Here is a 14,624-nt window from a genome sequence, read left to right as displayed (position 1 = left end):
GCAACCTGTACTTTAAAAGGAGGCATGGAATTGTGGGTAGAGTCCCAGAATCAGAATCAAAGAATTTCAGAACTGGAAGGGACCTCAGTCAACCTTGTGTTTAAGGATGTTGTCCCATCCTTAAAGAAATAAAGAACAACTTAAATAATCATAAGAATATTCAGCAGATAGTGAGACCATACCAATAAAATGAAAATGCCAATACTACCAAAATTAACTTACAGATTTAGTATTATACCCTTTAAACTGCCAAGGGGCTATTTATAGGTTTAGACAAAATACTAAAATAAATAAATAAAGGTTCTAGGATACCAAGGAAAATCATGAAAGAAAAAAAAAAGCAGGAAGGGGAAAGAGTACTTTCCAACCACACATGATATTATAAAGCAGTGATTGTCAAACAATTTAATACTGGTTAAAATTTTGTAAAGTTTGGTTTGCTACTTAGGGACTAACTCAGAGACAGAAGAAGCCATGTGGGCAGCTAAGACTGGGGTCCAAATGACCCTTCCACTTGGATTCCTTTATTATTCTCCCATTTTCCAGGTCATCCCCAATTCTCCACCCGCATAATGCTTGCTGTTATCCATTAGAGAAACTGGATTTTCGGATGCCCACTTATCCTACATGGAAAAGGTAGGAAGCTAGCTGAAGCTGAAGGTTCTCTTAGAGAACCATGCAGGCTTTGCTTTTATTTCACCTTCCAGATGCCTTATTTGCCTTGTGGTTTTGCTGGCTGGGGAATTGACAGTCCCAAACTCTGTATTCAGCAGGAGGGCTCAGCAAATTTCTTTCTCCAGGCAAGCACATGGAGAATGAATGGAGCATTTCTGAAGCCACACTCAGCCACAATCTGCAGTGCCACCTACTTTCCAACCAAAGGCTTCTAAGAGGTGACAGAGGTCTATAGCCTGGAAGGGGGGAGTGGAAGCTCCCATGAACTCAGCTTACCCTTTTACTGGTCTCTTCCTCCTGGGCCTTCCGAAACTCGTGCTCAAGGGAGCAGTCAATGTCATTGAAGAGGCCCACCTCCTCGCAGTTCTTCAGGAATCTAGTGGGAGTCGGGGTCTGATCTGAGGAGAGAGAGAGCGACACAATCTGGAATGAGATGCTTCCCTCCCCCCCACTTTGGATTCAAAGTCAGAGCTTAAAAAACAAAACACACCCTGCCCCACCATGAAATAAGTCTATGGCGGCCCATGAGTTAAATCTCACTTCACAGGATGTTGAGGTGAAAGGACCACAGGGTCAGAGACTTAGGATGGGGAGGAACCTTAGAGGTCATCTAGTTCAACCACAGCATTTCACAGATGAGGAAACTGAAGCCTGGGAGAGAAGGGACTTTGCCAAGGATGAACAAAGGTCAGAAGTAGAATCTGAACCTAGGTTCTTTGACTCCAAATCCGGTAGAACTCGAATCCATTCTGCCACTTATGATGTGATGGGGTAGGGGTGGAGATATCACAAATAAGAATGATGTAAGGATAAATATGACAAGGACAAAGGAGACTTTCAAAGCACTGAAAGAAAGCATCTGGCCTCCTATGAGCTGGGCAAAAACAAAACAGGCCCTGTCCTCAAGGAGAACGCATTCTAAAAGAAGAGACAACATATACATGTGGTATATGTACATGTAGATACATACAGGTATATACAAAAATATACAAAGCAGGTGACTTGACCAAGGTCACACTAATAAGAGTCAGAGTCAGAATTTGAACTCAGGTCCTCTGACTCCAGTCCAGGGCTCTTTTCCCTATGTCACCCAGGTAATGTGTCCAGCAGGCCATCAGAAAAGGAGAACTGGAACTCAGGGTAGAGATGGGGATTAGATACACAGACTTGGACACCCTAGGCAGAGATGGGAAAATGGAAGTTCTAGAGTTGATTGGATTGCCCAGGAAGAGAATGGAGACAGAGAGGAAGGGAGAAGGGCTGTAATGGCTCAAGGGATGCCTGCCACTCTCAGGAGGAGGAGGAGGAGGAGCAGCCAGGGAAGGAAGAATCAAAACCAGGAGAGGCCAGTGTCACTGAAGCCTGGGTACTGAGACAAGAGACAGGTCCAAACAGGCTGGCAAGATGTCGAGGGGGAGGGGGCTGAGCAGGACTGGGCTTTTGGATCTATCAGGTAAGGGGCCGTGGAGACAGCAGAGTAGGGGGAGGGGAACACAAATCAGACCACCGAGGGCTCTAGGAGCTGCTGAAGGTGATTTAGCTGTGAAACTTGAAGAAGCAGCAGGATGACAAAAGTATTGTTATTTCTTCTTTTTTTTCTTTGTAGCCTAGAGAGACCCAAGTGAGGTTTGAAAGGAGAGGGTTCCAGAAATCACAAGCAGAAAGGGTCACTTTGGCAGGATGGAAGGCCTCCCTATCTGCTGAGATCAGAGGGAAGGAGAAGATGGATGAAAATAGTAAGGGTTTCCTCAGATCACAGATCTAGAGATTAAAGGGACCTCAGGGGCCTTCAAGTTCACTTTACAGATGAGTAAACTGAGGCACAGGGGCATTAATGACTTGCCCAGGATCATACAGGTAGCAACCGTCTGAGGTGTTTCTAAGTAAGCATTTGAACTACTGAGGAAGGGAGATGAAAGAGATCACAACAGGTAACATTAATCCTACTGGGAAAGGAGTCAAGGTTTTCCTCTGAGAGAGGAGAGTGTTGGCAAGGGAACCTTCAGGGCAAGGTTTGGAGCATCCCTTTTGGTGGTGACAGAGAGGGAGGTCATTAGAGATAAATAAAAGGTTTGTCCTGAGATGCAGTAATGAGGGCCCAGTTGGGGTGAGATGGCATGAACTTACAATGTGCCCAATCAACACCATTTCATGTCTTCTGCCAATGGGAGTCGCTTGGTATTGGGCACTGATCTCAAAAAGAGTACATGTTTACCAGCTGTGTGACTTCAGGGAAGTCATTTCCCTTCTCTAATACTGAGTTAATTCATCTGTAAAATAGAGGTTTGAACTCTATGGCCCTCCATTACATTCCAGCTCTAAATCTGGGATTCTATGAGCCTCTGAGCTTGCCTGAGAAGTACCATCTTGGAAAATTTGGGAGGTTCTGGATACAATGAAGAAAATATGGGATTCTAATCCTTAGGGATTGAATCTTCAAAACAAATAAATTCAATTCACCATAAAAAGCATGCAAAAACTGGACAGAAAGTGAATGCCTATCTTATGGGAAGTAGTGAACAAGTTGTGATATGTGAATATAACAGAATAATATTGTGCCTAAAGAAGTTATGATAATGGGAAATACAGGAAATTTTGTGTGAACAGGGGAGAAAAGTAAAGCCAGGTGAACAATAATAACAACTCTAACAGACAATTAATTGTAATGACCAATTTCAGTGTAGGAAAACCACAAGAAATGGGAAAACCAATGTTGAAACACACATGCCTCCTTTCAACAGAAGGACTGGAGACTACAGACGTGAGGTGTGCATAGTCAATCAAAAGCAGTCCCGGTAGGTATTGGGTTTGCTTAAATGATTTTCCTTGATACCAGGGAGTATTCAACATGGGAGGGAAAAAGGACAATAAGGGGAAATAATTGGTATTTCTAAAAGGCAACAATAAAAATTTTACGGAACTAGATATAGACATAGTATGTATATACATCTTGGTGTACAAAAATGAAAAATGACTCAGCCCTTACCCTCAAGGAAGTTACAATCTAAGCCTGGAAATGAGACATTTCCAAATAACTGTGCTACATGTAAGGATATAATTACATGAGAGGTCAAAGGAAGATGCAGAGTGATTGCTGTAGGGAAAGCTTTACATTAAGCTGGGATAGGGGAGGAGGAAATCAGGAAAGGCTTAGGGGAATTTGAATTTGACCTTGACCTTGAAGAAAGATCCTACTTCCATCAGGCAGCAGCTATGACTGCTCTCTGTTCTATGCAGAGGACACAGAGTAAGCAAAGGCACAGAGATGGGAGAGAACTGATGAGATTAAGAAACAAGAAGTGACTCAGTTTAGGATCTTAGGGTTGCTGGGTAGGGAATTGAAATAAGATACCATTGTAGGCAAGAGGTAACGAGGGCCTGAGCAGAATGCTCTAAGCAGGAATGGTGCCCAGGAGATGGATGGGGAGAGATGATGGAGGAGAGAAATTGACAGGAGCTGGCAGCTGAGCAAGAAGGGGAGGGCAGGATGAGGCCAGGCTGCCATCATCAGTCTGGATGAGTCGGACTGACATGGAGAAAGGAGAGGCTTGTTTTTCAAAGTTAAGCAAACCATTGGCCTTCCTATTAGTTAAACAACTGCTCTGCAAGAACTATGAGCTGACCAAGGAGACCTGGAGCCCCATAAAGATTTACCTGCCCTAACCCCTTCCTGAATGCTCCCCTCCATGCCTCACTGAAGAAAGTGACTGTGAACTTACTTCCTTTACATTTTTCTATTTACTTATCTCTGCTAAAGCCAGGAGACACTTAATTTTTCTCTTCATATCCCTAGCAACTAGCACACAGTAGGTACTCAGAAAGTGTTTACAGAATTGAACTGAATTTGTTAAAAGTCCAAGTTTCTTTATCCTAATGAAGTCATTTTGTTCTTGTCAATGTATTTCCCCATAAATTCCAAAGGCAGTGAGCTGGAAGGCTGCTTCTTCACTGGAACCCAGCAAATTAAAAACAGCTTTGGAACAGCCCAGTGGATAGATGGGAGTGCTGGACATGGAATCAGGAAAACCTGAGTTTGAATCTTCCCTCAGACACTAGCTGTGTGATGCTGGGCATTTTATTTAACCTCCATGCCTCACTTTCATCTGCAAAATGAGGACAATAGTAGCACCTATCTCAGAGTGCATGGCTCAACTGAGATAATATATATAAAGAGCTTTGTAAAATTTAAAGCACTACATAACTGTTATCTGTTATTATATTATTATTATTATTATTATTATTATTATTATTATTATTATTATTACTATTTGTACCTTACAGTTGACCTATATGAGATTAAAGCACTTCTCTTTCCTTCTGACCTTCCTTCTACCTTCTTGGAGACCCCACTTTTTCTGGTCTCTGAAATATTTACCTTTTGTTCTAATTAAATGAAATTCTTTTCTCCACAGTCTCCCTCAGGGTTAGCCTGAACTCTGGAGCAATTCACAGCAGGGCTGATTTCTCTTCCCAACACAGGGTTAGCTTGAGCTTTTTTATCAAGATCCAAATCCCCACTAAAGACCATCAGCTCTTTTACTCTGGGGGAGCGGGGTTAGACAATCCATGAGACTCAAACTTGGCGGTAAGGAGGGATGGGCTTTGTCAAAACTGCCAGTGACAGAAACGGGGTCGATTCAGAACCGAGAGGGCTATGCTCCCACCAGGGAGAACAGACACCTCTCAGTAGCCAAGGAATCAAGGTGCGAAACTGCAGTCTCAAGTTGGTGTCTACCGATGAGGGTTTCCCTCAGAGGGCTCTGTTACATAGAATTTCAAAAGAGAAAAGGAACTAAATTATCCATTTAGAAACTGGGATTCCCTGGGATTCTTAGTACTGCAATTTTATTGGTATGTGACATTCCTTAACATCCCCTAGGGATCCTGTTACTTCTGAAACATCTCTCCATTATCCCCATGCCCAGTGCAATGGGCTCAGCTCTCTGCTCTCTGTATGCCCATACCAAGCTCTGGCTGAAAATGAGGGGCTATAGGCCAGAACAGATCTCCAGGTCACTTGTCATTAAGAAGAAGTTGGTTTGGGCAGTTTGGGCTTTGTTTTTTTGGTTTGACTTGGACTCTATTTCTCTCTATGGATTATCACATTGACAAGCCTGGTGAAGTTCCTGTGTTGTAGATGACAATTAGCAGACAACATCATTCCAAACAAGTGAGATAATACAAATAAAACATGTAGCACAGAACCTAGTATAGAACAGGCGCTTAATAAATGCTTGCTTCACTCTCCTTTCCGGAGAAAAATGGGGTGTGGCATAGCGGAGAGTGGAACGCCTCTTAGAGGCAGAAAGACTCAGGTTCCAGTCCTCCCTGTGACACATAGTGGCAAGTCACTGCTGAGACACTAAGTTGCAAAGAAGTTGATAAACTGTATCAGTAAATGAATGAATGGATGAGCATTTGTTAAAATGTTTGCTATGTAGCAGGTGCCAGGCTAAGTAGTAGGTAGAAATAGAAGCAAATAAGATGCTCCCTTCCAGTAAAGAGCATATATTTTAATGGGTACAGATAACACTTATGTCAGTAGAGGTAGGTTCTATATCAGGAGTTACCCACAGTCATGACATCACAGAAATAGATTCCAGCCCACCGACCTCTGGGGAAAAAATCATGTCCCAGACTACATTGGGGTTTCCTCAATAAGAACCAGAATTACACAAAGGAAACTAGCCTAGAAATCGACATAGGAAAAGCTGAGCAGATAAAGAACATGGATTATCCAGTCTGAGATGTGTGGTTAAATTGAAAATCCACAGAATTGGTGTCTCACACTGTGTGTGTGTGTAAATATATATATACACACACATATATAATGTATGTAAATATGTGTGTGTGTGTGTGTGTGTATCTAGGTTAAAAATAATTGCCTCTTACAGCCAACAAAATTGCCTATTTCCCCTGCCTATTGTTTCTTTGTATATATTTGTTTGCTCGTTGTGTCCCCCATTAGATCATAATCTCCTCGAGGGCAGGGACTGTCGTTGGCTTCTTTTTCTATTCCCAGTGGTTGGCATGGTACACAGTAGGCACTTAATAAATGCTTGTTGACTGCATGAAAGACTGATCTCACTGTCTCTATCTGTGTACTCAATATTGATACATATGGGGAAGCTAGGTGGCACAGTGGATAGAGCAGGAGGACCTGAGTCCAAATTCAGCCTTAGACACTTGACACCTATAAGCTGTGTGACCTTGGGCAAGTCACTTAACCCTGATTGCCTTGCAAAAAAAAAATCCATGTGTGGAGATAGATAGATAGATAGATAGATAGATAGATAGATAGATAGATAGATAAATGTCCATGTAGGTAAGGATGTCAATATGAATAGAGCTGCCCATGCAGATTAACCCTGGACAGGTAGTGCAGATAGCCACTGATGGGCCCAAGGATGAACATCAGGAGGAGGGTAGGGAGAATTATATTCGGGGTATTGTTCAGCACTTTCAGTGATCTCAAGCTGCTTTACACACACATACACACATGTATGCATACACATACATGTATAAACACATACATTTAATGCCACCAATCTCCTAGACATGTAATATGTCTCTAGATCATGGAACAACATGAACTCTAAAGAACTAACATATGGACTGGTCTGAAGGGCAATGGAAGAAAATGTGGTGGATGGAATCTCCCATGCTCAGTGACACCACGTGTAAAAAGACAGCACCAAGAGTTTTTATGATGGGAAAAAGAGGTAGGCAGGTCCAGAAGTGAGAAGGATGGGAGAAGGATCGATAGCTGATGAATGGCCTGAATATAAGTACCTCAAAAGAGTTAAAATCAAAGTGGAAGTTCATTGGGGCATTGAAGAGATTCTTTTTTTGGAGGGTTTGTATAGGTAAACACAAAGGCAGGATGAGAGACGTGGAGAGGTTGTAAACTGTTCTGGTGTTCAGGGGCAGCTAGGTGGCACAGTGGATAGAGTACCAGCCCTGGATTCAGGAGGACCTGAGTTCAAATCCAGCCTCAGACACATAACACTTACTAGCTGTGTGACCCTGGGCAAGTCACTTAACCCCATTGCCTAGCTAAAAAGAAAAAAGAAAGAAAAGACTTCCCACTGAGATGATAGCAGATGTAAAGTATTGAAGGACTATGATGGAGTTGCTAAAAAGACAGAAAGAGTACTAGATTTGGAGGCAGAGGACCTGGGTTCAAATCTCAGCTCTGCCACTGTGTGATCTTGGCCAAGTCACTTCTCTCTAGGGCTCAGTTTCCTCATTCATCTATAAAATGGGGGGGTTGTATCCAATGGCCTCTAAGATCTCCCCCAATTCTAAATTTGTCACCCCAAATTCAGATGCACAACTAAACTCCAAACAAAGTTCTTGCATTTTTAACTGAGACTTAGTCCCCAAAAGAATTAACAATTCAGGCATGAGAAGCCCAGAGTCCTAAGCAGTCTGGGTCTGATGGGCAGGGCAGAAGGATGCTCCTGATTGGTCATCACCATTTTGCTGCCCTATCCAACAGACACAGGCTTTCTAGCATCATGTATCTTTGTGTGCTGGTGCTTTAACATTTTTAAGCCAAGGAGCATTTAGGGTTATATCTGCCCAAGGTCACTTTAGTGAAGTATCTGAGCTGGGGTTTAAACTCAGGTCTGCCTAACTCTGGGTCCACTTAATGCTATCCACTGGACCACCTAGCTGTCTCTGTATTTTATATAATACTTATAGTATTATACTTATAACTTTAAAGATAATATTTATAACTTAAATACTTATAAATATACAATATATACACATGTATATGTGTACATATATATTATATATGTATGTATATATATGTATGTGTGTGTGTGTGTATATATATATATATATATATATAATATGCATGTATATATATGTATTTATATATACTTTTATTTTTAAAATTTGGACCTGAGTTTTCAGCCATATGGGGAAGTCCTGCTGTAGAAAATCCCTCCACCTCCATCAGTCAGAAGTTTCTCAGGAATCTACAGTTGGGGGGCACTGACTGGCCTCAGATCACAGACTCAGTCTATGTCAGAGAAGTTTGGTTCTTGGGTTTCCCTCCTCCAGGCAGGGCTGGTTCTCAATCCTCTCTGCCATTCAGCTTTTCCCCATATAATGCCATTTTAGAAATTCAAAACAGTCATCTATTTCCACATTTGGAAAAGATCAGTCTCACTGTTGCTAGTGTTCAAAAATCATTTGTTCTTACAAACGAGCATTTAATGTCAGTTCCAACAGGAAGCAGGGCTGGGACTGGTAGCAGTTGATCCCCGGTCCTGACGCTAACATTTGGTTTCCTCGTTTATTTGGGTGGCTGCGGGGTTCTCTGGTATGACTCTCGTCAGTCACAGCCAGACCCCAGGAAAGGCCGGGAGGATTTTTAATGCAGATAGCTGAGGAGGCAAACAAGGGAATGTCTCTCCTCAAATTGGAGGCCGTGTCAAAGCATCCACGCCTCCTTAGATTAGAGCAGAAAATCAGAGGGCAATGCCCCTGATTGTGACTTCAGGTTTCTGAAAGCCACACCTTTCTGAGCAAACACAGGAGGCCCTGGCTCTGGGGAGTCTCACCAGCTTTTGGGGCATGCATGATAATAACAGTCTAGGCCCAATGAGTTGTTAATAGCTAAGGTGTGGTCAGTCAGTGGGGGATGTTCAAAGGGCTTAAAGGATTGGTCTGGACATGCAGCCTGGGCCACCATGACTATCTTAAATGAGGTTGCTCTATTTTCCATCCTTCCCAATGCTTCTACTTCGCACCCAACACTGCAGGATCATGCATTCCAAGCTAGAGCTGACATCTAGGTAATCTTGTCCAACTGCTTCAACTTACAGAGGTGAAGTGATTTGCCCAATATCACCCAAGTGGCAGAACCATGATCTGAAGCCAGGCCTCTGACTCCAAATGGGACTACAAGGTTGAGGGCAGAGACAATCGTCATTTCCATCTCTGAATCCTTGGCATTGACATGATTGCCAAGATGTACTGACCTGGATGGCCCAACATTAATAATCAACAGAACCTGGGTCTGAGATGGGCTCTTCTTCTGGCCAAACACCCCCTCAGCTGAGTGGGCTGGTCATGTTCTATCTCTTAGTCAATGCTGAGGACTCATCTTTTAAATAAAACCTTTATCTGGCACAACTGAGGCAGAGGATGTCAGAAGAACTCAGGGACGAGGTCCAGAGAGGGAACATTCCACCAGTCTCCCAGTTTGATCACAGAGCTCTTTAGGACCCTGCACCTCATTTGATAGCCATGTTGGAAATTAGCTTTGGAGCTGGGAGGGGGCAAGGAACCCCATTATAAAACCTGCCATGCTTTTGTGTTTGGATTCCTTTCTGAGAATTAAGAACTAGTTTTTTGCAAAACAAAGAGCCTTGCAAATTCCTGTCATAGGAATTGTTATATCAGGGTTTGTCAAGGCTCAAAGAACATGTTATATTAGCTCGCTTCACTCCATGAAGTTTGATGGACACACTGACCAAAAAGTTAAATAGTATACAACCATGTTATGGTGCAAAATGTCCTAGGTAAACAGTCAGGGGACCTGGGTTCAAATTCTGGGTTTGCCATTGTGTGACCTTCAGCAAATTATTTGGTCTTTCTGGGCTTCAGTTTCCTCATCTGCAAAATGGGGGTATGGGGAGTCCCATCCCCATGGAGTTGACTCTATGGTCCTTTCCAGTTCTAAATCTTTAATTTGATCTTTAACATTTTGCCTATGTGACAGAGAGAGAGAGAGAGAGAGAGAGAGAGAGAGAGAGAGAGAGAGAGAGAGAGAGAGAGAGCAGTCAACAGCTCTAACAAACCCTTTAACATTACTCCAAGACCCCTCAAATGCCCAATTCTCCCAGAGTTTGACTCCTATCATCTTCTTCAGCTGTAGCTGACATGATTCCTCCTGAGTGAAGTTATGGGACAGGCACAAATCTAAGGCTTGAAACCTGATGCCTTGAAAACAAATTGTTTAGTCTGCTGCGCATTTAATAATAGGTGACTAGCTTACTCAGCAGCAGAGCAGCACTTGAGTTATGTATTTGACCGTGTTTCATTTTTCCTCCATCACCATGGAGTAAAGGTGACAAGCTCTGGGCAGAATACACAGAACTGATGACCCATCACAGAACCATGAGGATGAGGGGCTTCACGGCTTCAATCTCACTCCTACAGATGTGACACTTCTACCAGGGTTCTCGAGTGAGAGAGCTGGGAAAATGGGACTTTTTCAAAATCAGTAATAAATGATATGAGGATATGAGCCTCTGGCTATTCCAAGCAGCATCCAGTCATCCATCCATTCATTCATGTTCATTAACTCAGACCAAGAGAAAGTTAAGGCCAGTCTGAATTTGCAAAAGGGCTGAAATGAGGAATTGTTTTAGGAATCATAATATCATCATTTAGAGATGGAAGGGGGCTTAGAGACCATGTAAACAAATCCCTGCATTTTACAAATGAAGAAATTGAGGCTAAGGATTGCAAAGTGACTCATCATGGGCTCAGTTGATAAACAGCTGGAAGAGGTCTTAGAGGTCATCAAGCCTAATCCTAGCATTTTGCAAATGAAGAAACAAAGGTCCAGAGAGCTGAAATGACCTGCCTCCACCCACACAATTTGTAATAACCTTAGGGATCATCAAAATCAGACATTCCTAACCTGGGGTCCGTGAATTTATTATTGTTTTAAAGATACATTCGATGTATATTTGATGACTTAAACTAATTGGTTTTCTTTGTAACTCTATGTATTTTATTTTATGAATTTATAACATTATTTGGAGGAGTCCATAAGTTTTACCAGATGGCCAGAGGGGTCAGTGACATTAAAAAACGGCAAAAGTCCCTGGTCTAAATTCAAGCCCAGAGAGGCCACACCATAGGTAAGTCTGAGCTAGGTCTTCTCTCTCCAACGTCCTTCCTCTTTTCACTGGGTTTTTCCTTCTGCATACAGTAAGTTAATCAAGGAGTGCCTAGCACTATATCTTGGGGTTACAGCTTCTGGAACTAGGAAAAAAATTACTTGTAATTAGCACCTCTTGGTTTCTAAGAAAATGGATGCTTCTAAGATACTCAGGAAGGGCTGAAATAACTCTTGCCCTTTCAATGTTTAAATATTCCCCATGACATTTTACTTACACCATTAATCTGTTTGGCAAAACTTTGCTTCAAAATAGTGTGGCCCACTACCAATTCGATTCAATAAACATGTATTAAGCATCTACTAGATACCACATACTGTACCAGGCTGATTGGATTCAATTCCACTCTGCCAATACTTACTATGTGCAAGGGCCTGTTCTAGGCATGAAAGATAAAGACACTCACACAAAAACAAAATAAACCTTGCTCTCAGGGATCCCCAAGTCTTTGGGATCACAGAGAGATGGTCACATAACTCTTCTTGTTAGAGTCCCATTTGGTCAAATTTCACTCTCTTTTTAACCTGTCCAAAATTAACTTAGCCAAGTTAAGTTCAAAATCAGCAAAGCCTGAATGCTGGAGGACTACTCAGGAAGACTAAAAGTCCTGCCCCATTCACTGACTGACTGTGTGACCCTGGACAAATTATTTAACCTCTCTATGCCTCAGTTTCTTCAACTGTAAAATGAGGATAATAATAGCACCTACTTTTGCACTTTGCAAAATTTATAGCATTACATGCTAATCATTATTATCAACAACACGGAAACTCTCAGAACTCTGTAGATTTCCTGCCTTCATTTGTAGGGCAGGTGGATGGTGCAGTAGATGGTGCACTTGGCCTAGAATCAGGAAGACTTATCTTCATGAGTTCAAATCCAGCCTCAGATATTTACTAATTATGTGACCCTAGACAAGTCACTTAACTCTGTTTTTCCCTCAGTTTCCTCATATGTAAAATGAGCTGGAGAAGGAAATGGCAAAGCACTCCTGTATCTCTGCCAAGGAAACTCCAAACAGGGACATGAAGGGTCGGTCATGACTGAGACAACTGAACAAATTCACTTGGAAGTGTTTGGAGCCGCATTTGAGTAACAAAGACCTTTCTCTCTGCCTCTGACTATCCCCAGGCAGCTATTCATCTCTCATTCATTCATTCAACAAATATTAAATACCTACTGTGTGCGAGACAGATCTGAGGAGAAAATGATGGATTTGACATGGATCCTGCTCTCTTGGAACTTACAACAGAAGCAAATGCAGAGAAAAATATAACGTCAAGGGAAGGGAGACGGGGCAAAGTAGACATTGAGACCAAATGCCATGAGAAGTGTGAACAGGAGGGACATGGTGGTCTTGGGCAGCCCAAGGTAGTCCTGGTACCCTCCTGAAATGTAAAAAGCCCTAGAGGAAAGCACGTTTGGCATTGCACACATGGAAGGTTTAGAGGAAACCAGGAAAAGTGTAATCCAGGTTGAGAAAACATGAAGGTACTGCAATCTGCCCTGATGAAAGGACAACTTGATTGACATCAATGAAGGCACAGATGCATTGAAGCCTTGCAGTCCTAATGGTCCACGTTATTGTCACTGTGGTTTTCAGAAGATGCAATGTTAATTAGCAGATGACCATCATGAGTCCTGAAATCAATATGAATCATGGAAACTGTCACAGTCACAAAGGATATCATCGCTAGAAAGGACCTTAGAGGACATTGAGTCTAAACTAGATGAGAATTCCCTCTCTGCCATATTGCACAAGTGGTCATCCAGTCTTTGCTTGGATATATCCAGTGAGGGAGAACTCACTATCTTCCAAGCAGCCCATTCCATTTTTGGACAACTCTATTAAGGAGGTTTTCTCCCTTTTACACAAAGCCTAAATCTACCTTTCTGCAATGTCCCCCTCCTCCACCATTGCTCCTGCTTTGTCCCTCCAGGCCCAGAGAGAATGAAGGGAATCCCTCTTCTGGATGTCAGACCGTCAAATCTTTGCAACTGTACTGAGCATCTTAGCCAAAGTTCAAGGGTGGGAGAGATCTGCTCTCTGCTAGCTACCAAAAGGTCAGTGTGTCAATCAAGCATTTATGGAGTACCTATTATGTGCCCTCACTATGCTAAGCACTAGGGATACAAAGGAAGGTTAAAAGACCATCCCCACCCTCTAGGAGCTTACGTTCTAACTAAGTGGATACAAGATACACACAGAGCAGAGCAAAGGCAAGCTGACAGAGGAAGCCTTTAGTAGTTGAGGAAAAGAGGAAGAGCCTCCCACAGAATATGGGGTTTAACCTGTGTCTTGAAGAGTACCAAAGTAACTAAGAGATGGAAGTGATGAGAAAGTGTCATAGACAAGAGCAGAGGCACAGAGATGGGGAGTGGAAGTTAAGTTTAAGGTATGACAAGTTTCCTGCTCCCCCCCTTCCACACCCCCAACCCTGGAGATCAAAAAGATTTTTGGTAAGGACAGTCTGAATGGTTAGTCTGTTCCCAAGCTGGGTCCCAGTGATGTTGAAGGCATTTTAGTTGCTCTATCTGGTCATTCCAAGGTTCAGATGACAGCTAAGAACAGACAAAGTGTCTTATGGTGAGAGGCCTGGCAAGACTCGATAGCCTAGTCAGGTCCAATCTGCTCAGAGTCTCCACTGACCCACTGATTACCATTTACCTTGTAGAGACCCAAAGTCTCTTTGACACTGGAGAGACCTTCCTGGCTTTCTTCCATACAGTCCATGGAGACAAAATGAAGGCCAGGAAGTAAGAGGTCTGTCCTGGTCACTTCCCTATTTCCATGTCCAATCAGATGCCAAATCCTGGCAGTTCTATCTCCTCAACATCCTTTGCATCTCTCCCCATCAGTCTATTTCCACCACAGCCTCCTTGGTTCAGGTGCTATCAGGTACCTCCATCGTGGACTATTGGAATAGCCTCCCAAGAGGGTTCTCCGGGTCACACCTCTCCTTTCTCCAATAAATCTTCCACCCAGTTGCCAAATCGATATACTTACAGCGCAGGTCTGAC

At 42.8% G+C, this 14,624-nt stretch overlaps 1 protein-coding gene across 3 annotated transcripts in view; it reads right to left on the bottom strand.

Moving 5' to 3' along the window:
* Window positions 1-14,624, bottom strand: part of CREB5 (cAMP responsive element binding protein 5) — a 509,250-nt gene that overhangs the window by 400,577 nt on the left and 94,049 nt on the right. For all 3 annotated transcript variants that reach the window (XM_020993294.2, XM_020993292.2, XM_020993293.1), the window contains one exon: window positions 952-1,073. In XM_020993294.2, the coding sequence (XP_020848953.1) occupies window positions 952-1,073 (122 nt within the window). The remainder of the gene's footprint in view (window positions 1-951; window positions 1,074-14,624) is intronic.

Source organism: Phascolarctos cinereus, unplaced genomic scaffold, assembly GCF_003287225.1.
Source record: "Phascolarctos cinereus isolate Bilbo 61053 unplaced genomic scaffold, phaCin_HiC Scaffold_1;HRSCAF=81, whole genome shotgun sequence".
NCBI lineage: Eukaryota > Metazoa > Chordata > Mammalia > Diprotodontia > Phascolarctidae > Phascolarctos > Phascolarctos cinereus.
This window is presented reverse-complemented; position numbering and strand designations above follow the sequence as displayed.